Source organism: Acomys minous, assembly GCF_964271855.1.
Source record: "Acomys minous genome assembly, chromosome: 10".
In the NCBI taxonomy this organism is placed as follows: domain Eukaryota; kingdom Metazoa; phylum Chordata; class Mammalia; order Rodentia; family Muridae; genus Acomys; species Acomys minous.
Genome location: NC_140491.1, coordinates 94,161,325 through 94,183,999, shown reverse-complemented (window position 1 = coordinate 94,183,999; position 22,675 = coordinate 94,161,325). Strand labels below are relative to the sequence as shown.

The window sequence follows — 22,675 nt, the reverse complement described above, 5'->3', positions numbered from 1 at the left end:
AGCGGGGGAGCTGGAAAGAGGGACAGATTGAGGACTGATGCAGGACAGTCCACTCATCTGTCTCCTTTGCTGTAGTTTGGCAGGTATCTGGATGGACACCATTTGCTAAAATAGGAACTACTGGCAAGGAAAACATTAGCCCTCTTGGTCAGGAAGTGACAGGAATATTCGGTGGCAACTACTTCATTCATCTTTCTGAGAATCACTCTTTCTTGGGGCAAGGTAGAAAGCAAGCAAGATTTTCAAGGGAAGCCAGATAGAAGTTCAACTGGAAAGCTTATTGAACCACTTTGAAGTAGCTCTCACTTAACGAAACAGGAAGTGAAGAAAAAATCTGGCTAGCACGCAGATGCTCTCTTGCCTCTGCCTTGGTGTTGGTAGTTCAGATGTTTGTTTGATGGTCAATTATTGAGAGACATGGAAAATTTCACTCCAAGCATTTCTGCTACCAAAATATGTTCACAAACCAAAGCACCTCTTAGGGGATCCTTGATTGCTGCTGGTCGAAGGAAAATTCCATCCTTGTCACAGGCTTGGGCTAGTTCAGACTCAGCCTGGAGCCGGCTGTCTCCAGCAGGGAATCCTGCCTTGAGCCACATACAATGGGCAAATGGTCCAGGATCCAAACACTCTGCAGCATGGTGGGACTTACATTTTATTTGTTCCACAACCATATAAATATATATACATGACATTACACACTATACAAGTTTACAAGGTGTCCTCCACATTCATCCCATCCAGTCTCCCCAATTTCCAAATGTGTAGAAGAACCTTCAAGGTGAGATCAACTTGTCAGGCCTCTCCTGCATGCTGTCTCTCTGTATCAACCAGGGGAGGCAAAGGTGCAGGCTCCGAAGGAAGCCCACCTCAAAGTCATGCAGATGGATTCACTCACTCTCTTGACTTCAAGTTGAAAATTTGGTTGTTAATTCATTCTTCAGCTTTATCCAGTTCTTATTGAAGCAACAACAGTAAATACAGCTTTCTCGTGACATATTTTCTTGTAGGAAAAAAAAATAGATTGCTAGAAGGCAATTTAGTTACTTCTGATTTCTGAAGGGAAAAAAAGGGGTCTTTGCATTATCAAGGGTTTTCATTTGAAAAAAAAAAAGTGTGATCTCAAGCTGTTGTGTGCTGTGAGGATCACAAATTTAGATAGTCATAAACCCCTGATTCCATTCTGTGTGCTGTGTGCTGAAACTGCAAGGATAGGAAAAAAAAAAGGGGGGGGGACGGCCATATTTCTCTGAGGGTAATTCATACAGACCTATATTACACTGACACATTTTTATAAATGTTTTGAATGTGTGTGCTCAATTTTTGTCACTTGTCCAACACCTAGAAGTGCTGACAACACCCTACCATCCACTTCTCGGTCTGCTTCAGCAAGAAACTGGTCACCATCTACAAATGCCTGATCCATTTTGATGTAGGCTTAATTAATGCTACATATGAAACTCCAAATGTCACAATTCATGAGTTTAAAATATTAATTATCAGACTGCTTTAGTTAACTCGTTCCAAAATGGAATTTGAACTTAATTTCACATGGGTATTAAACTCCATTACAATAAATTCAACTTTAAGATAAAGGATTTCATAAAATCTTTTATGATTTTAGCCCAAGGATGAGAATGACATAAAAACGTTATGAACAACACATGTCTTCAGCATTGTGACTCCATGTACCAACTCTGAGGAGAGGGGTAGGATTCTGAGTTATGACATCTGGTCACAAAGTCCAAGCTGTTTTTTGATGAAATTTGAGATTAGCAGCTGTGGCCGCTGCTGGTACTCCACGAGGACATCATGGGACAAATTGATTTGGTCACTCTCAAGTCTGTCAAGAAGTGTCACACAGACCACAGCAGCTAAAAAAGAAGACCACGTGGTTAGAGAAGCGAATAGTTCATCTATTCTATAGGATATTAGCCTAAAGCGCTAACATCACAATGTGTGCATTTTCAACCGTCTCTCCTATAGATGTAATCTGCATTCTCTCGTTTTCCCCTTCCTTCCTCCCTCCTTCTTTCCTTCCTTCCTCCCTCCTTCCTTCCTTCCTTCCTCCCCTTCCCTTCCCTTCCTTTGCTTCCTGCAGTATACTATATTAAGGAAATCATTGTACTCAGAAGAGAACAAGAAAAAACAAAAACAAACAAACAAACAAACAAAAATCCTTCGTATCCAAAGCACACAAACCTCTGGGCTTTCAATTGTATTGTTTGTGCTGAGATGAGGCTCTTCCTCTTGGAGGATGTGTCTGAAATGATGTTTTGTTTCTGGGTGGAATATATGAAAGTGCTTGCTGTAGATGAATGAGGCAAGCAGCGATGAACTAGCTGTGGGATGCTGCTAGAAAAAGACCCATAAAGGTGAACACTGATCCTTGTGAAATTTAAGATCTCAAGTCAAATGCTTGAACATAAGACTTAGGCATATGACAGATCAAACACGTTAGCATTTAACTTCCAAAGAATGAGGGAAATAATGCGTTAAAAACAACAACAACAACAAAATCATGTGGAAAAGAATACAATATGTTTTAGAAACAAAAAAAATTTTTTTTTTGACCCAAGGAGTGTATCTTTGATTTGTCCTTTTAGGAAAATTCAGACAAAAATAAGAAAAATGACTACTCTATCCATTTCACATCAAGCCTTTGATTCCAAGGAATGTGTTTGCTTATAAGGGAATCAGTATTGAGCACTTAGGATTGACAATAGTGTGCTAACCATTAGTATCTAAAAATGTATCACTGCAAAGGGGATCAACTCTGTGGATATTAGCTACCTGTGCAGGCATAGAAATAGAATTGGGTAATATATATATTTTTGTCTCACTGCTGCAGACATCCTTGGGAGATATAGACTTAGGAAGAAGTATACTATAATCATAAGAGTGCATGCTCTCTTTTTAATCTTTACTTTTCATTGTTCAATGGGGTGTGTGTGTGTGTGTGTGTGTGTGTGTGTGTGTGTGTATAGGGGTAAAGTGAAATATTTTATTATGTGTATGCATTATAGAAAGACTTAGTCAATCTAACTAATATACGCATCATCTTACATACTTACATAGTTTCATAATAACAATTAAAATTTACTCATTTAGATACTTAGGTAATACATTATTATCAACAATACTCACAATATATATTAGTGCATTAAAATTTGTTCTGCTTTATAACTGCAACCTTGTGCCCTTTGACCAACATGTCCACATTTCCCACTTCACCAATCCTCCACTCCCTCAGCGTCTTACAACCATGATTATAATTTGTATTCCTGTGAGTTTGAGTGTTTTAGATTCCATACATGCATGCACGAGATTGTGCAGCATCTCTTTCTATGCCTGCCTTATTTCACTTAGCACAATGTCTTAATTTGTCTTGTTTCAAACACCCAAACCTCCTTTTCTCTAAGACAGGAGTACTCCGTCTTAAATGTGCATCATATTTCACCCATGCATTATGGCTGATGATGGCTGTGATTGACTTTCTAATGGTGGTTGCTGTGGGCAGTATTGTAGTGAGTACTAGGGATGGTGTCTTCCACAGACTGAGTACAATTCTTTAGGTTACATATTCAGATTGTCTCACACCATGGTCACTCTATTTTTAGTCTGAGCAGGATGGTTGTGTTAATTGATCTATACCTCTGTCACCAGCATGCTAGGTTCCTTTTTTTTTTTTTTAAACCTCCTCACCAACGCTTGTAATTATGTGTCTTTTCAGAGCCATTGTAACAGGCACTCAATAATCATCAATCTACTTGTTTCCTTGCTATTCAATTGTATGAACTTCTTATGCATTTTGGATATAAATGTCTTAATATTCAGTTTGCAAATATTCACGCATCTTTGTGTTTGGTTTAGTTCTTGCTACATGCCAGACAATTATGACGTCATAATTCAGGTAGCCATGTCATGAACTTATGAACGAGGTATTATTTTTGTTCCCGTAGACAGAATGGAGGCTTAGAAAGGTTAAACAAATGGTCCATTATGACATAACTGCTAAGTGAGTAGCTAGTCAATCCCCAAGTTCCTAAACAACCGCATCCCCATCTCTCCTGAGCTGGTACATGGTGAATTGTTAGAACTTGCCTTGGCCTGCCCACCAAACTGATGCTTACCATCAAGTAAACAGCAACGGAAATATTCAACTGGAGAAGAATCTAATATTTCATCACCTAGGATCCTTTTCACTCAAAAGTCACTAATTTGCTTGAACAGGTAAACAAGAGAAAGGGAGAGCCAGTGACTTCCCTGGCTTTTTAAATTAATGAGCAGCAGGTCTGTGAAGTGTGATGTGGCTGACACACGCAGGGGGCATTGAAAGTCCAGCTCCAATCCCTCACTTGGCAGAAGGATAAAAAGGAAACTTGTGCCCTGTACTTTCCACAGAGCAGGCACCAAGAGGACTGTTTCCCTTGAATTTTAAGGGCAAGGTCAAATCCAGAGAGAGCAAGTAAGAGCAATTCTGGTTTTGCTTTTTCCACTCAGGAGAGGCCCCTAACAAGCAGCATATAATGATCCTGGCACCTAATTATTTCCATGAACAAATGAAGGGGACTAATTACCTAAAACAACCTGTCAAAATGAAGCCTGTGGCTTTGCTGCCATAATCCATAGATTAGACATGGCTCCTGGGGCCAGAGGGACACTTAGTGACCTAGCTGTCACCGAGAACATTGTCAGCTACCTGACCCAGGAGGAATATAATGGGAACACCCAGGTCTAAAGGAGAGCTTACTGTGTTCTGAGCCCAGTCAGTACTGCCTAGCAATTCTCAGCCCTTTGGCATCACTTATGGCCTCTTAGAGAAGCTGATCAAAACTGCTGCTGTGTCTTTTTCACATTAAAGCAAACAAACAAGCAAACTACATGTACTTCTATGCACACAAAAAAATCCTGTGGATAATGTTGGGGAGCCAGGGCCTCAATAAGCTCATACATTAATTCCTTTAAGTTCCATGTGGCCTTTCAGTCTGCTGTGTGAGCAGCTCCTTTATGATTCAGATCAAACCCCCAGCAAGATTTTGCATTAATTGGCAGGCAGGGTGAGGTGCATCGAAGATGACAGGGTTGGGAGCCAACACCAGTGTAAACAGCGGAAGCCACATGGGCTGGCTGTTAGAAACATGGGAAAGCAGTAAAGGTTTGTGTTGTAGCTCCCAGCCTGAGTTACCTGTCTGCTCTTCTTTTTTTCCTCTCTTTACTTCCACCTCCTCACTTTCTCCTGCTCAATCTTCTGTTGTTGGTTTTTTTTCAGTGTTTGAGTTTATAAAGCCACCACTCTTTTGTTCTGGGCTGCCTGGTGGAAGACACTAGAGCCACAGCTTTGCGTTTCCTGTGTTTCCTCTGAGACTTTGATCTCAGGCTGTTGGCAGACTCCCAAAAAGCAGGTGGGAAAGCTCTCATTGAGAGAGATCAGGGCTATGCCCAGATCTCTAGATCCTTAAAGACCACCAGGAGTCCAAAGCCATATGCAAAAGCAAGAAGCCTTCATTCAAGCTCCAGCTTGGACCCTCAAACCTCACCCATGCAGCCTGGTCGCAATCGATCTATAACATCTGGGAAAATTAGGGACTTGATTGGTTCTAGCCTAGGGCGGTTCCTTCCTGGAACCGTTTGTGGTTTTCCAGCAACAGAGTTGAGTTTAGGGACAGGCTCAACATGGTGCCTGCTGACAAAATGGAATACATTAGCTAGGGCTCTTCAGCCAGCTGGACCAGAGACATACAAATAACTGTTCCTGTAGGTTTATGTTCCTCAAAACTTGATCTGTTGGTCACCTGTATCCAAACCAGAGACTACAGATAATTCAGATTCCTAGGTTTCATCCAGGACACACGGAACCAGAGTTTTAGGGGGTGGGGGGATGTGCTAAGGACAATTAATACATATAGAAAGCAGGTCTTTCTGATTGAACTATCTGAAAACTACTTTAAAGACTCTCAACCGCATTCTTGAATCAAACCATATAACCACAATTGTACATAGCTAGAGCCTAATCCTTTGGGCCAATAAAGACATGTTGAATTAACTGGAGCTTTCACATTACATCCTTTGATTGTTCTGCATGTCTTGTAAAAGCATTATTAGAAATGCTTTCTGTTACAGCATAGCTGACAATATTCACTTGTTCAATATTTGGATAAAGTTTTGCCAAAAAAAGAAAAAGGAAAGAAAACACCTCAAATGCTTTCTTTCATTATATAACAAAAGCCGAAGAACACAACTTGTTTTCATTTTCACTTGAGAAGCCCAGAACTAAATCCAGGTGTTTACATTCGGCACTGGATTCCTGGGTAGAGTCTTCGGTATGCAGGTTCCTAGGAATATGACCACTCCTTTACATAAGCAGCTCCTATTGTTTTTCTCTTGTTTGTTTAAAATATTCCTTTCCCATTGAAAGCTGTTCATGGTGTTTTCTCTAGTACAGGTGTGCACACACCACCTTTCAACAGTAACTACCAGTTTGTGACATCGTGTGAAGGAAGCATCAGCCAGAAGGCAGTGAGGTCAGATCTAATCTGTCCTTGCTCTTGCTTAGCAGTGTGTCCTTAGGCTTTTCAGTTATTCTCTCTGGTCCTGGCTTCATCCTCTCAGAAAAGGACATCTTTCTGAGGTCTCCCAAGCTCCCATTTTCCACCTTGGGCCTCATATTACCTTGTCAGTAGGAAGACTATGTTGTCATTCCTGAGGAGGCCCTAGCAGCAGTACTGGGACCTTGATCTTCTGCTGGATGCCAGGCCATGAAACAAAAATGCCTTGGGAAACACAAGTAATGCAACCTGGTCCCTGGTCCTGGGGTCATAGCAGAGCGAGGCCAGTACAGGCTGTGCCAGCCATGCAGAAGGTGTGTTGGCCGTGGCAAAAGAAGGTTAAGCATTAGAATTAAAATCAGTCAGCCCAACACTAACTGGCTTTAATTCAAATTATACAAAAATATCGCAAAGTAAGGTTATTTTTTTTTTCTCCTGAATTTTGTCTTTGTCAAAGTAACAGGACAAAAATAGCTAAGTGTTAGCATTTGAAATGTTTCATCTCAAAGGATAGAAAGATATCTGAGGCGATCAAAGGTAGCTCAATTTGATCATTAACAAGGCTATACACATACTGAACCCTACACAGTTACCACTCAGGGAAACGAGTACTGCAAGGTGTGGTGTGGTGGCACAGATCTGTAACCACAGAATTGGGAGCGGGGGGTTGAGGCAAAAGTGAAGATCAGCCTGAGCCATAATGGCAATGCCTCACCACCACCACCACCACCCTGTACAAAGTAATAGGTTAACTACTTATTCACACCTGATTTCTCAGATGTGAAATCCGAGACGTCCTGGCGTGGCTATGCAGTGCCACTGTGTGTCTCCTAAGCTTTTTATTTGACTCCAGCACTAACTGCTGGGACCACCCAGTCCTTAGTGTTTGCTGGCTGAAGCAAGAGAATTCTCTCCTCACAACAGTTTAACTAGCACAAAACCACCTCTGATTTTTGAATGGTGCGCATTTTGGTTCTTTGGTCCAGAGACTCCCTAGCCTTATGTTTTCATGGAAATGCACCTGCCAAAAGCAACAGTGTTTCTGGAGTAAGTGGCCTAAGTTACACAGATCTGAGATCAAATTCCAGCTCAGCTACTTACTTGGGGGTAGGTGGGAATGTTAAGGCACCCTTAGCAACCATTTCTCTTAGGAAATGAGAGTGTGGAGAGCTACAAGTGGTTGCTAAATATCTTTGTGGAACAATTTTTCAAAAAAAAACCCGATTTACCCCTATTTGGGGGTTAAATACTATAGCTACAAACCTAAAATAATCATCCGTTTTTTTTTGTGGTAACATCTTTTGGGTTTTGTCAGTAGTCCCTATGCAGGTCCCAGATGTCAAGAGTCTTCATTGCTGGGAACATCCACAGTAGAATTAAAAAACTGAATTCAAGTTGAGCTTCTGTTTCCTTTTATTGAGCAGTTTCAAAGTTATTCTCTAAAGAATGAATACCTCCCTAAGTTACAAGTAGCTGTCAAAAGAAATAACATGGAATTATTCCTTTACTCTGTAGAAAAACCACTGTGAGTTGCAGACAACTAAAGGCATTGAGAATAGCTTGAACAGAGCCTAATCTTAGACAAATATTAGGTTTTATATATTACTGTGCAAGCTTGCATCCAAAAAAAGGTCTATCTTTAAAAACTAGATACAGGCTGACTATATTTATCACAAGTTCATAGCCTGAGAGGGTTATCATCTTTGATCACAAGGCCAGGGGCTCAATTGAAGCAAATTTCATTGTAAGAGAGGGACAGACAGAGATGCATGTGCTCAGCTCTGTTGCTTTGCTGTTGGCCCATTTTGCATTACTCTGAACGTACAGCTTCCTAATGCAGGGTGATTTGAAGTCTACTATTTCCTTACTCAGATCTTTGTTAAGGCGGCACTGGATCCCTACTGTGTATGTCTGAAACAATGAGAAAAAGAACAACAGTGACACCATGTTCCTTGGATGGGGAGACCTGGTGGCACTCAGAGGAAGGACAGCAGGCTACCAAGAAGAGACTTGATACCCTATGAGCATATATAGGGGGAGGAAGTCCCCCTCAGTCACAGTCATGGGGGGGAGGAATAAGGGGGAAATGGGAGGGAGGGAGGAATGGGAGGATACAAGGGATGGGATAACCATTGAGATGTAATATGAATAAATCAATAAAATAAATAAATAAATAAATAATAAAAGGAAAAAGAAAAAAAAAGAATAACAGTGACAGATGGGTGTCAGTGGCCTTAGTCCAGGCAGTTTGTCTACCTACAAATAACAGCAGACTCGGCGACTGCAGGTTTGCATAAATCTAACAGCAAGGGGCAATCTTGGCTCCAATTCTTCCAACAATTCTTAACCGCTACTGTGACCAGTGAGTGAAGGACCTGGTTTTCTATGGCTATTTTCCAAGGTCGAGTAGAATTTCACTGTCATTCTTTACATTAATTCTCTCAGCAAATATTTATGGCGTTCCCATATGGCAGACATTATTCTAGGTGTTGGGCATGGAACAACGGCAAAGTCCCTGTACTTCTGGTGCTACATCTCAATGGAGAGAGAAAGAACACTCACCTTATGCACTGTGCTGATTTGGCTTTGTCACTTGAAACATATTAGAGTCAGCTGAGAAGAGGAAACTTCAGCTGAGAAATTGTTCCCACAACCTTAGCCTATGGCATGCCTGTAGGCCATTTTCTTGATTAATAATTAATATGGGCGGAGCCAGCTCACTGTACACAGTACCATCCATAATCAGGTGGTCCTGGGTTGTATAAGAAAGCAGGCTGAGGGAGCCATGAGGAGCGAGCCTGTGAGTATCATAGAGCATGACTCCCCTCAAGGATGAACTGAAGTGCAGGAGTGCAAGCCAAATCAATTCCTTCCTCCCTTAGTTGCTTTTCATCAGAGTGCTGCATCACAGCAACAGAAAGCAAACCAGAGCACGCATTATATAAAGCAATACATAATATATAAGCAAACCAGAAATACAGCTAATAGTGTTGGATATGCAACAGAGAAGAGAAATAAACTATAAACATGAATGATTGGGTTTGAGTTGTTGAACAGTAGTCCCCAGAGACCAAGTCTCACATTAATTATGAAGATAAGTGGTGAGCTGCGTGGACACAAGCCTTCCCTGGTCCAGGCAGATGCAGAACAATCCATTTCTGCAAGGGGTCTAACTCTGTGACCAGGTCCTCTGAGATAGGACGGAGGTTCCTAGAAGAGTGATGCTAAAACAGAACATTATCCCAAGGCAGAAACTGTATCAGTTCTCCCATGGGTGTGGCTTCATGGCGGTTGTTCAGCTGTCTTGTAGTATATAAAAAGGCCATCAGAGAAGGCAGCCTGAAGCACAGGGTGGGACAGGGCAGTGACTGTGGAGGACAGTCAGGTCTAGAGAGCCAGAAAATCATGGGTCCTGGACTCTGGGGTCAGGTGAGAGAGCTCCATGCTGGTTGCCTGCCGTTCATGTCCTTCCTGATTTTTTTTTTTTTTTTTTGCTAGAGTTGCAGCCTATGAATGTACCCTCAGCCCTTCCCCCAAAGCTTTCCCGGCTCACAGAGTGGGTTAGTAAATGGGCTAAAGTCAGAGAGGGCCAGGGGCCAGTGCCCAAGCTTTTCCACTGGGAAACGGCGAGGGGAGAATGTTATGAAGTGGTGATGAAAGGTGGGGACATGCTAGCAGCCTGTGGATGGGCCTGTCGTCTGGCCCTCATAGTTGTTGGTCTTCCAGAGCCAACACACAACGTTTTAAAACCTTTTGAACCAGAAATATAGCCAATGGTGTTGAATATACAACAGAGAAGAGAAATAAATGATACAAGTATGACTGACTGGTGAAGTGATCTTTAAAAACCCCACCTTTTGAAACAGTGGTGTCTTGAGGGAAATAAACAGCTCCTGTGACTGTGAAGAAATTTGCACAGTAAGACTTGGATGAACTACAGAGTTGCAGAGCTGCTTTAGAGTGTGTGCTGGCAGCCAAAAGGGATCTGCATGATGAAAAGGAGGCTGCAGCCTTGGAAGAGAGAGACCCGCAAGGATGCCCAACCCAGCAGGCAGAAGCTACAGCAGCAGCAGCAGAGAGAAGAGAATGCTGCTGAGAGATGGAGGGAGAGCGGCAGGAAGCAGTGAGAACAAGGTCCTGAGATCTGACACAAGGACAGAAAGGCTCTCTTAAGAAAATGGCTTCCCTCAGGTCTTCGAGGACAAAGGCAGATACCCAGGACTCACAGCCTACAATGTTCCCCGGGGGCCAATAGATAACTTTTATAAAAAGAATTCAAGGACAGCACCACACTTATACCTGTGTGCCTATTGGCTCAGCGTTTTACATTTGACTGCATTGGTTACCAGAATCTGCTCATTTCCATATTAGCAGGGATATGAGACAAGTGGTCACTTGTTTTCATAAAAAAGAAACCCCAGAAGGTGTTCCCTAGAGCAGAAATCTTCTGCGTTGCTGCTCAAGCAAGGTCAAACTGCTCCACTCTTGCTAATTTGTTCAGAGGAAAGCAGGTTATGGTTTCTCTGCAAGTGAGTACTATAAGCAGTGTGAGGCAGGGTGGGGGTGGGGGATGGGTAGCCTGGAAAGACGGCTCAGTGCTTAAAGGGCTTGCTATGCAAACCTAACTAAATGCCTATTAAGTGTGTAAATCTGCCTGTAATTCTGGCTTCAGAAAGCAGAGAAAAGGTTTTCCCCACAGCAAGCTGTGCAGCAGGACTAGCCATGTCATCGAGTGCAGGGTTTGGTTGACGTAGGGGAACAACTAAGGATGGCTCCTACCTCCAGCTTCCACAAGACATGCACACTCATACACATGTGCCCACACATACACGCACACCACACACACACACACACACATAAAAGTGGAAAAACTAAACAGCACAAGGAAGAATCTATGGTTCCTCACTCATACAGTACAGGAATTGTTGTATACATGTATGCTGAGGTAACAGTGGCTAAGAATAGTGTCTGTAATTAATCTCCTCATGAATGCTCTTTTATTCCAAAGTGCATCCTCAGAAACGTTACCACATGCATAGCGCTTGTAGCATTCATATGAAAATGGGTTGGTTGGAAGGATAAATGTTAGAATTCAGGATTGTTTTTGTGAAGTGGGAGGCAGAGAAAACTCTCCTGGTGTACTGCCAACATCACTGACCACTCCTCTTCAATCTTCTTCATCCCCCCAACTTTTACTTGGATCTCTTTATGCCTATGGCTATGCCCATTGTATCTCATCTACTGTATTGGCTTTAAATGTCATCTTTACACCTTCAATATACAAGTTCACCCCTTCAGTCCAAACTCTTAATCTAAGCCCAAGAATCAGAAGTCCTTACGTCCTGGCAACACCCAGCCTACCTCAAAGAAGATGATGCACATTAAAGAACCTCCTTATGGAGATGGCTTCAGATATGGCAAAGAAGCCGCTGAGCAAATTGTCCTGTTTTGGCTACAGACAGAATTTGGCCTAAAAATAGGCAAGCTTGGATACAGGCAGAGTCGACGGCCAAACTCTGCCAAGACAAGGTAAGCAAGTCCTCAATAGTTCCTGCCTTACAAATATGTCTGTCAGATATACTGGGCCAGAAGGCTGAAGATAATGCTCCAACATTATAGAGAGTTTTGGGTGACTGTTTGGGCAGCAAACTGTCTCTGTCAATTTTTTTTCACTTTGGAAGCTGCTAACCTGCACTTCGAGTTTACTCAGGTAATTAATTTTATTCCTTCTCACATCTCTGATGTGGTTGAAGACCAGATAGTTTAGTTTACAATTAAGCTTAGTTGTTTGGGGGTTAAGATGTTTTTAGATCTAGATAGATGTTTTAAGTTGATAGAGATGATAGATACTGATTTACATTCAGAATTTTAGACTCACCAACGTAGTATGTATGTTTTCTTCAAGGCTGCCAAATACAAATAGCCAAAACACTATAAATGTAACATTAATATAATTCCCGATTGTTTTGTGGTTCTTCTAGCTGCACGTAGTTTATTTTATATATGTTTAATAATATAAATATATATGTAAAAAATAAAATAAATATATTTTTTAAAAGTTGTAAGTCAGCTGGCTTACCTGACCTCCTTTTAACAGTCTCTGCTGCCAAATTCTCACCTAAACACACTCGTCCCAGTTGTGATAAGTTCACCCTTCTGGGTACTCTTAGGGTCTGCCTCTCTCCTAGAACTCACATCCAATGTCAGCAAACCTTGGTGGGTTTTTCTTTTGGCTTGTGCAGAGGCTAACTGCATCTCCCTGCCCTCTGTTATCCCCGTGGCCCTTCATGGCTCCTTGGATGGCTGACCTGTTGTCCTTCTTATGCCTTTTCTGGCTTCTGCTCTGGCCCCATTAGTTTCTTCCCGGCTCAGCATCTAGGAGAGTCTACAGAGACTTCTCTTTTCAGAGCTCTAGAGTACCTTCCAGTTTCCAGACAGAAAATCAAAGTCCTAGAGGTGGTAGGAGAGGCCTGCCCCTGTTCCCCACCCCCCACGTCTCTCCCCACCCCTCCCCGCACTTCTCTCCGCCTGTTCCTGAAGCACACCTGCATGCTCCTGATATATTTAGCTTTGCATTGGCACCTTCCAGAATGCGCTTCCCGGGTTTCCATGTGGCCTTTCCCAAATGGCACTTCTCCTCCTACCTTTTCCTGACCGCGCTAATTAAAATTATGACTGATGGACTATTTTAGGAATCTCTCATTTGCATCTTGTCCCAACAAATCCAATTATAATAGAAAACAGCAGCCACTACCAAGACAGAGAACAATGGACCTGCAGTTGAGTCCTAGCTACGTCATCAGCCAGCAGGTGCCCTTGGATATTTGGATTTTTGGTCCTTGGGCTTTGTCTCCTCATATCCACGGTGAGGGCAATGTCCTACCTGCTCACAAAACACTATGAGATGGTGCATATTACAAATAGTTGTAGGGCATGCATTTAACATGAAATATAATTTCCCTGGGCCCTCTTTCCTTCTCCTGAAGAATGAACATAAGATGCCTTTGTGAAAGAGAGGGTGGGGCCGTTGGTATTCACAAGCAATGTACCTTTCAGACCACACAGTCCACACATGGCAGCGAACACCGTTGATTCCATCTCGATGTTCCTGACTCCAGCTTTGTATGCTCTCTTCAGGTAGTCTAGCTTCTTCTCTCTCGAGAAGGAACATAACGCTCCGTCTAGACGACCTTGGCCTGAAAGGGGGTGGAGCAAATTAGTTGCTGATGCCTAACCTCAGCAGCAGTGGCGTCTTGAGAAGGCTGGCTAACGGTGCAGTGGCCTGCATCCGTCCCTGCCTCTTGAGTGAGCCTCTTTCTTGAGAATTAACCTGGCTCTGAACTCTCTCCTCCCCAGAGCCTTTTCCCCCAAAGGGCTATAAAGCATGGCCACACCTGGCTCAAATCTCACACCCAGGGCAGAGTGTGTGTATAGGAGTGCCCAGGTTCTGAAGAACAGTAGGGGAACATCAGGAATGGGATGAGAGGGATACAGAGAATGCTGTCCTTTAAAGAGACCCTCAGGCTGCCCCAGTGACAGGGGGACAAGCGAGGTGGAGACACTGGAGGAGAAGAGGTTTCATACCTCAGTGACATTCCTGAGGCAAATGGTTTGGACACTGCCATTTTCCACATGACCACCCCGGCCAGGCACAGGCAACTGGTGCGTCCTTTGTCCTGCACACACCCCCTCAGGCTTTGTGCTACGCCTTCCCTCAAGTTTTCGAATCCACATTCTTCCTATTATTCCTGGCTTACTTGATTTCACCTGGTGGACCAGTGGGGCCAGAAGGACGGACATGGAGAACAGTCTGACGTACTCCTGCACCGTGTGTGCATTCTAGCCTTTTCCTTCCAGCAGTGCCCGGATGGAAGCTGGCTGCCCTCCATCCTTGCCTGGTCCTTCTCAGAGGCCTTTCTCTACGTTGCCTCTGTTCTCTGTGGCTCCCATCCTGGTCGGCAGGTTTTTCCTTATTCTTCCCCTTCTCTTTAGTGTTGTCTGCCACCAACACCTCTGTCTTATTTAGTTAGGCCCAGAGGCTGTAGGTAATGTGAATGTGAGGGTCTGCCTACGTGCATGGGAGTTGCCTCACTTCACCCACACAGCACAAGTGCCCCAGATGCAGGCCAGGGCTTTCCTAGAATGTCATGTATATACTATGGTGTATTTTTTAGTGCTACTTTATGTAATGTCAGCAAGCCAGAAATCTGGATTTTCATATGGAAAGCTCTAGAAATGACAAATGCTGGCAAAATAATTCACACTGGAAATGGTATCCCACGGGCCAATGGAAACACTGACTCCACCAGGCTTCTGTGACTGAGCTGTGACTGAAAGGAAGAGCCTAAGGTCCTACGACACTCTCAGCCTGCCCATCTACCACCTGCAGCCAACACCTTTACTAACCTGGACAAACGCGAACCTTTTAAAGTAATATGTAAACTTTAATCTAGAGAAAGGGAAAGGGAGTTGCTAATGGCATATTAAGATTAACTGTGATTATTATATGGCCGTAACTAAGCACAAGGTTTGCTAAAAGCCCAGCATGCAATGGTGTCGAGGCACTGTGGTTTCTTCTGTAATGAGCAGGCTCTATCCTTGGAGGCTGTCTTGTCTTGTTTTTCTTTGGCCTAGCCTCGTCATTCCCTCAGAACAAGAGCTACTGTTTGGCAGTGACCATCAACTTAACCCTAAGCTAGATGTAGAGACCAGGCTGTGGGATAAAAGCCCCACTCTGAGACCATCACATCCCATAGGGTCTGTCTAACTAGACATTTTTCTCTGCCTCCCAGTCTCCTTTCTTGCCTGGGGTTCAGGGGAACAACAAAAGCATAGAGCCAATATGGTCCTCTTTCTTAAAGTCAGCAATCTAAGGAAAAGTCATGAGCAGAGAGAAGATGCTGTCGATAGCACCAATTGCATTTTAGTATTCTAATTGATACAGGATTAAACCCATTCTCAGTTATAAACCCATTCTGCATGCTTCTTGGATGCTTATTACGCCCTTATGCTGTTATGCTTTAGTAAGTAAAAAGGCTACTTGCTTCCTTTTGAAAATCCACACTATTAATTGGCTAGCATGCAGTTTTAATACAGATTGTGGGTTTTCATAACAAGCTGCTGGTGCTTTCCTACCGCCTTCATGGTGGGCCAATGATTCTCACCTTCATAAGAATCATAGGTGCACATCGTGTGTCCGATGAGCGTCGGGAAGTTGGGGATTTCTTGGCTACAGTTGAGCAAATCCCCAGCCAGTTCCTTGTCGAGTTCAGTGCTTCGGGTGACCACGTTGTCCAAGATGACCTGCTCAAACCGAGGCTTGAAGAAGGAGTCTACAGCTGTATCTGTTATTACGACAGACCCCGGGGCAATCCCTGCAATATGGAATAAATAAGTGAGCCCAGAAAATTGCTTGGAGTTGGCTTCCGTGACATGCAATATGTAACCTATTCTGTCAACATTAATTAATGCTGTTTGTTAATGATTCCCCATTTTCCTCTTTAAAAAATATTTTTTTCCCCAAGTGCAATCAAATAACCTTTACAACAGGCATTTTTATTGGCTGTCTTTTCAGATTCGCATTTACAATGTGGTGGGGTTTAGACTTCAAGACAAACATGACTCTTGGACATGCAAATTAGTGCCAGCCTTCAGGCACCAACTTGAATAAATTAGGTCAGGAATAAAGTAAACGAGCCTGCCAGCAAGTAGCTTTCACAAAGTGAGATGACTACTTGATATTTAATCTTCCTACAAACTCCTCGATTACTAGAATTTCTTGGCAGCTTTCTCCTCTCTTCCTTCAGATTCTTATCACACACCCTTCCTTTTCTCCATGCAAATTAGGCCTCTTGGCTGCCTTTCTAGCGCTGCAAAGCCTGGCTCGCTCAAGGGGCCTGGGCCCACTGAGATGCCCTTTTCTGTCAACCCTGACTCTCCCTGCCTGGATGTGTGCTTGTCCTGCCTGACTCCCTTTCATCACAGTAATGTCAGCGTTCCTCAGGTGTCAGCTGGAGTCTCTCCCTTCCAAAAAGCCAGAGCCACGGAAGGAGAAGCAACGAAGTGAGCATCAATAAGTAACAGGGAACACAGATGGGTTACAGTGAGTTTCTCGAGCCCTTCCAGGACTCACCTTTTGATCTAGCCTGATTTCTACAGCCTGCGTAAGGAGATGTGTCTAGGTGGTGCCCTCAACAGTCTCTCTCCTGATACCCGTCACACTCTTTCTTGCTGCCATTTGTTTGTCTACTTCTCTGATGAACACAAGCTATATAAAGTTAAGGACAGTGTCAGTTCACTGATATCTCTCCCCGGGTCCAGTGCTGTACCCATCCTATCATAAGAATTCAATAGAAATCTGGTCAGTGTGTACATGCTTCCTTCCAGATGCCACAGAAAACATGTCTGCAAATTCTGGTCCACAGGACACGTGCCACCTGTATTAGTAATTAAAGCTTTATTGCCACATAACCACATGTTCATTCACATCCTGCCCTTGCTGTATCCGAGCTATGATGTGACACTAAGAAGTAGCAACAGCAAGTGCACAGTTTGCAAAGCCCGGGAATGTTATTACCTGGCACTTTACAGAAAGCGAAACAAAACAAAAACAGCCCTGGCTATGGAGTTCAGACTTATCTTGAGTTAGTATACATTCCAGTATGCCAAAGCGGAGTTCATTGCAGAACACTTTACATTTATAGCTAGAGACCCAAGGTGGCTGTCATTGTTTACTTTCTGTTGTTGTGATAAAAAAAAAAACACCTTTACAATAGCAGGGAGAACAGGCATCTATGGTTTACAATTCCAGCTTACAGTCCACTATTATGGGGAAGTTAGGGCACAAATCAGAAGCAGCCGGTCTCGACAACAGACCGGAGGTCAAGAACAGAGGGGAAAGAATGCGCATGCACCTGCTAGCCTGCTTCTGAGTGCTCAACTGCATTTCCCTACTCTTACATAAGTCAGGACCCCCTGACTAGGGAATGGCCATGCTCACGTCAGTGAATTTAATTAAGACAATCTCCAGACAGATGCGCCCACAGGCCAACCGGAGGTAGATAATCCCTTAACGTTGAAGCATTTATAGCATGGTTTCTCTAAGACAAACGTGCTTTTTAATTATGTACCTTTCTCTTATCAAGGTATTTGTTCAATTAAGGAACGGTCACGTTGGCAAAAGAATAAATAATATCTGCATTTTCCATCTTCAAATCCAGCATTGCTTCAAACAAAGCAAATGAAATTCTGAAATGAAGCTGTTTGTACCAGCACAATAGTTTAATTTGCCTCCATTTACAGGCCCTCATCCCGATGCTGTTACTATCTTGTTGTAGCCTGTACTGTGTTATCATGAAACACAGGACCATGAGCATGCTTTGGATGGTCACTAGAGTGACTTGCTGGAAACTCATTCACATCAAGTGGCAGTTGCAGGAGGGAGGAGGACAGAATGTGTAGCTGTGAGCTCAGAAAGCAGATCACCGTATCCCACCAACCAAGAATTACCAGCGGCCTTAACAATGGTTCCCGAGTCTTTCCCAGGCACATTATTCCCCCAAACTGATTATTTGGGATGTCCGATACACTACCATCTAGAATGATGTCTGAGCAACACTGATTGCTTCCATTCTCTCTTTCCATCTGGAGGAGCACCCACAAATGGTTTTCTGTCCACCCATGAGGGGTTTTGGTTGGATGTGTTCTTAAATTATAGCTCTGGACAGGCTGTAGTCCTTTTTAACTTGCCCCATCTTTGTCAGAGCCATCTGGGAATCATGCTGTTTCTTTAGTCCTTTAGGGATTTTATTTTTTCTTTCTTTCTTTTTTATTTATTTATTTATTTATTTATTTATTTATTTATTTATAACATCATCTCACTCCAAAATGCTTACTTGAGCAATTCTAAGGGATTTGTCTTTTTAAAAGCTCACCCCCTTTTAAGTAACCATGTAGTCCCGTCACTCTGTCAGTCAAACATTTCCATGTACAACGGGTGATCTGCTTTTTGCATGTGACATGGTTACCCTGACAAGATCTGCTCCTTAGGAAAGAATTGAAGGGAGGCAGGATAGCGCTTGAATGAAATTAACATGGGTTAACATGGTCCTTTTGCTATGGAGTTGAGAGAAGACAGTCACAGAGATGAGCCAAAAATCAGCATTTTGCTAGCAGCCGTAGGGTCTGATATTTAGTAGACGAAACAGGTAAATCTTTGTAATTTTCTTTACCTGAACACCCTCATTCCTGTCATGTAAAATTTCTCATGCTCAAAACCAACTCTTACCATGTGCTGGTTAGTTTTTGTCAACTTGACTCAGACTAAAGTCATCTGGGAAGAAAGAACCTCAGCTGAGGAGCTGCCTACATAAGGATAGCCAGGAAGCACTCCTTCACAGCCTCGGCTTCAGGTCCTGCCTTAAGTTCCTCCCTTGGCTTTCCTCAATAATTTCCTGTGAGCTGTTGGCTGTACAAGCCCTGTTTTCTCATGCTGATTTTGGCCTAGGTCTTGTGACAGCAACGCACACACACACAAAACAAACAAACAAACAAACAACAACAAAAACCTAGAACTTACTATAAAATCATACTTTCTAATAATTCTACTTTTTCATCTGAGCATCTTTGAACAACGGTTGGGGACACACACACACACACACACACACACACACACACACACACACAGGCAGGTTGAGGGGTATTTAAATCCTCAATCCCAGCCTCCCGCACTTTGCAGCCCATGTGTGTTTCTGTTGGACTCTACATATGTTGGCACATTTTGAATTAACACAGGGATGTATGAAGCATCACTAGGCTTTAATGGTAGAAACCAGTCCAACTCACCAATTCCCCCTGAGGTTCCCATTCTGATGATGGTGACGTCACAGCAGCGTGCGTGGTGGAGTAGTTTGATGAGTTCGTGCAGCATGATAGAAATGGAGGGAATGCCCATCCCGTGCTGTGGGAAGAGAGCGGAGAGGCATTATGTATCTCACACACATGCATCAGGGAGCAGGACGTATTTTTTTTTTCCTCCCTTACAAGCTAACAGCCCTTGTATAAATTTACATAATCATTAGGACTGTGCCAATGCTTGGGAGAACATAAGTCATCTCTAAGTGATGCCTACACGGCATGCTGATGGATGTGTCCATCTGTGAGGACTAGAGAGAAGCATCCTACTGCCAGCTAAGCTGAGCCCCTCACTGTCAGAGGTGGTATGGCAGCGAGTACAGACGGGAATGCCAGGACGGTGTCAGCTCTCATCTCACTGTGGGGGCTCTTTTCGATGAGCTTATGTGAAGAGGGTTGCTCCCCCATACATAACTGACATGAAACTGAGGAAACATAATTTTGGCTGCCATTTCACCAGTCTTACTCCACCCTAGTGAGTGAATACATAAACTAATTTTATTGTTCAAATGTTCAAATGTAGCTTTGATCATTTGCTGTTAATTCCATGTGAGTTCAGAAGGACTCTAGGAGAGAAATGTGGCTTCTAGTCCCAGAGTGTGAAGTAGTGCACGCCTGTAATCCCAGCACTCGGGAGGCAGAGGCGGGCGGATCACTGTGAGTTCGAGGCCAGCCTGGTCTACAAAGTGAGTCCAGGATAGCCAAGGCTACACAGAGAAATCTTGTCTTGAAAAAACCAAATTTTAAAAAAGAAAGAAAAAAGGAAAAGAAAAAAGTTTAAAACTTATGCTGAGCATGTGAATAAATTCAAATTGTTACAGATCATGACCACATCCTGGTTTAATTCAGCATCTATGCCAAAACAATCATAGTCACTAAACTACGTTCTTGACAGGACAGCGGGATTACCTCTGGCTTTGTCTTATGGTGACACTTTTACATTTAGTTTCACTTCTGGGGTAAATGTTACTTTTTTTTTTCCTTCCTCCTTTTATTGTACGAAATAGAACAAATAATTATAGTATAAAGGATTTTAACTGAAGAGCTAATAGACATAGTATGACCACTGGAAGTGGCTAAACCCTCTACCTTCTTCTAAGGTAGATAGTTTATAATATTTTTATTGAATAAAGAAATTAATAAACAAATGGATTTTGCCATTAGAAGCCAAAACAGGTTTCAGGTGCTCTTGGCCTAGAAGGAAGATCAAACGCAGTGCCCCAGTGGTATTATGTGTTTTCCTTAGTCACCCCACATTCCAGCCCTCGTCACATTGCACCACTGAGTAACCTGAAGAATTTGAGGGATCGATGAGTTGTAACTGTCCCCTAATACAGAGGGCATTTACAACTCAGCTCTTCAGAACTGTTGCATCTAGGCAGGCCTTGCTTATTCTCTTCTGCTTATGCCCACCCCCCACCCCCAGAAGACTACCATATCAAAATACGTGACAGACTTGAATTTTTGCTTCAGAAGGCAGCCATGCCCAGAAGGCTGAGATGGGCAGAGTGGGTGGCTGAGGGTAGATAGACACCCTCCTAAGTGCTTGTTGCTAAGCGGAAATGCTCAGAGAATCATTCTGTTTTCGTTTCATCTTTCGACAGACTGTGTCCGGAAGATTCTGATTGAGAGGAGGGGCTCCTCACAGGGGCTCCGTTGAAATGCCCTTGCCGCTTTTCAGCAAGCTTATTTCTGTTAAATTCTAACCATCGTGAAAATTGGCCTCTACGGAAAGCTCAATTTGTTTTGTTTTGGTTTGTTTGTTTGTTTGGAGTTTTTTGTTTTGTTTGTTTTATTTTGTTTTGTTTTGGTTTGGGACAGAGTCTCTCGGTGTAGCTTTGGCTGTCCTGGACTCACTTTGTAGACCAGGCTGGTCTGGAACTCACAGAGACCCGCCTGCCTCTGCCTCGCTGACTGCTGGGACTAAAGGCGCGTGCCACTATGGCCGGCTGGAAAGCTCAATGTTCCTAAAGGTGGATCAAGGACAGAGGAAAGGAAATGGCGGGGGAGGAGAGCATGTTAATTAACTAAGAAGAGGGACAAGCCGTGAAGATTTTTGCCCTTCCCTTGAATAGTTATGTAATGAGTGTAAAGGCAGGTGGTGACCCTGTGTGCTCTCCCTTGCCCTGAAAACTTTTTCTAGAGGTGCTGTCAACCTCTTTACTTGCATTCCCCTGTGAGAGGGCAAGGTAGGGTTAGGGGAGAACTGTGTTCAGATGGTCCCAGTTGGGTGTCCAGCCTGCAGAGGGTAACTGGCCTGTAGCTGTCCCGTACTTACACTGATGGAGAGCACAGGGCCTGTTTTGAACATGCAGTATCTGTCTGTCCCTGCACAGATGTCTTCAATGGCCTCTCCATCTCCCTCCAACCGGAGTTCTTTGTGCATAAACAGTGCAAACGCTTTCATCCTGTTGGGGCTACCACCAACGCAGACAAACTGTCAATAAAAAGCAAACAGGTGTCTTTCATTGTCACTAAGATAAGAGCACAGGCCAGCATTCGGTTCTAAGGGTTTCATTTTGTAGTACAGTTAGTTGACTTCTGATTGTGTGTAGATGTCCTGGATGGGTTGTGCTTTAGATTTGCCTCATTTACATCATTAACCTGAGAAAGAAGGCAACTAGGTGCAATGAGTTACGTACTAAATTAGTGAAGAAAGTCATAAGTGTTGACACTGTTCAAGGAGGTATTTCCTGGTAGTTTCGTTTATAGCAGCATCTTCCTTGATGTCACCATCCTCGTGGTGGACACTCACAGCACAGGTGTTTAGTGTCAAGTATGAAGGGTGCAGAATGACAGTGACGGGGAAGCAACAGCTGCCAGTTTCACTGTGTTTTCTCATTATCCACCCTAACCAGAGCTTTTATTTAAAACTTTACTGCGATAACTTACTCATCTCAAGACCTTTCTGTTCTTCACTGAGAAAAAAAAAAAAACATCACCATGGACCAAAGCTTGTCACTGTGAGTTCGGAACCATAGCGCAGTATTCCTTCCATTCCACTAATTTGTTTTGTATTCATCTTATTCTCTGAATTTAGGGTAGATATTGCAGTCAAACATTGTTCTGTTTAATAAAATATGATGATAGTTGGCAGTTGGGCATGGTAATACACACCTACAACAGCACTCTGAGGCAGAGGTAGGGGGGATTGTGAGTTTCAGAACAGCCTGGACTACATAGTGCATTTGATGCTGGACTGGACTACATAGTGA

General features: G+C 43.2%; 1 protein-coding gene across 2 annotated transcripts in view; it reads right to left on the bottom strand.

Annotated features, from left to right (window-relative positions):
- Positions 1 to 636: 636 nt before the first annotated feature.
- The window catches only part of UPP2 (uridine phosphorylase 2), a 37,885-nt gene continuing 15,846 nt past the window's right edge, over positions 637 to 22,675 (bottom strand). Inside the window, exons 3-7 of one of the 2 annotated variants that reach the window (XM_084799670.1) lie at positions 21,739 to 21,897; positions 19,392 to 19,506; positions 15,713 to 15,922; positions 13,598 to 13,744; positions 637 to 1,874 (exon numbers count right to left, since the gene is read on the bottom strand). In XM_084799670.1, coding sequence (XP_084655796.1) covers positions 1,723 to 1,874; positions 13,598 to 13,744; positions 15,713 to 15,922; positions 19,392 to 19,506; positions 21,739 to 21,897 — 783 coding nt within the window. In that variant the 3' untranslated portion in view covers positions 637 to 1,722. The remainder of the gene's footprint in view (positions 1,875 to 13,597; positions 13,745 to 15,712; positions 15,923 to 19,391; positions 19,507 to 21,738; positions 21,898 to 22,675) is intronic. The other variant, XM_084799671.1, reaches the window with a different exon arrangement.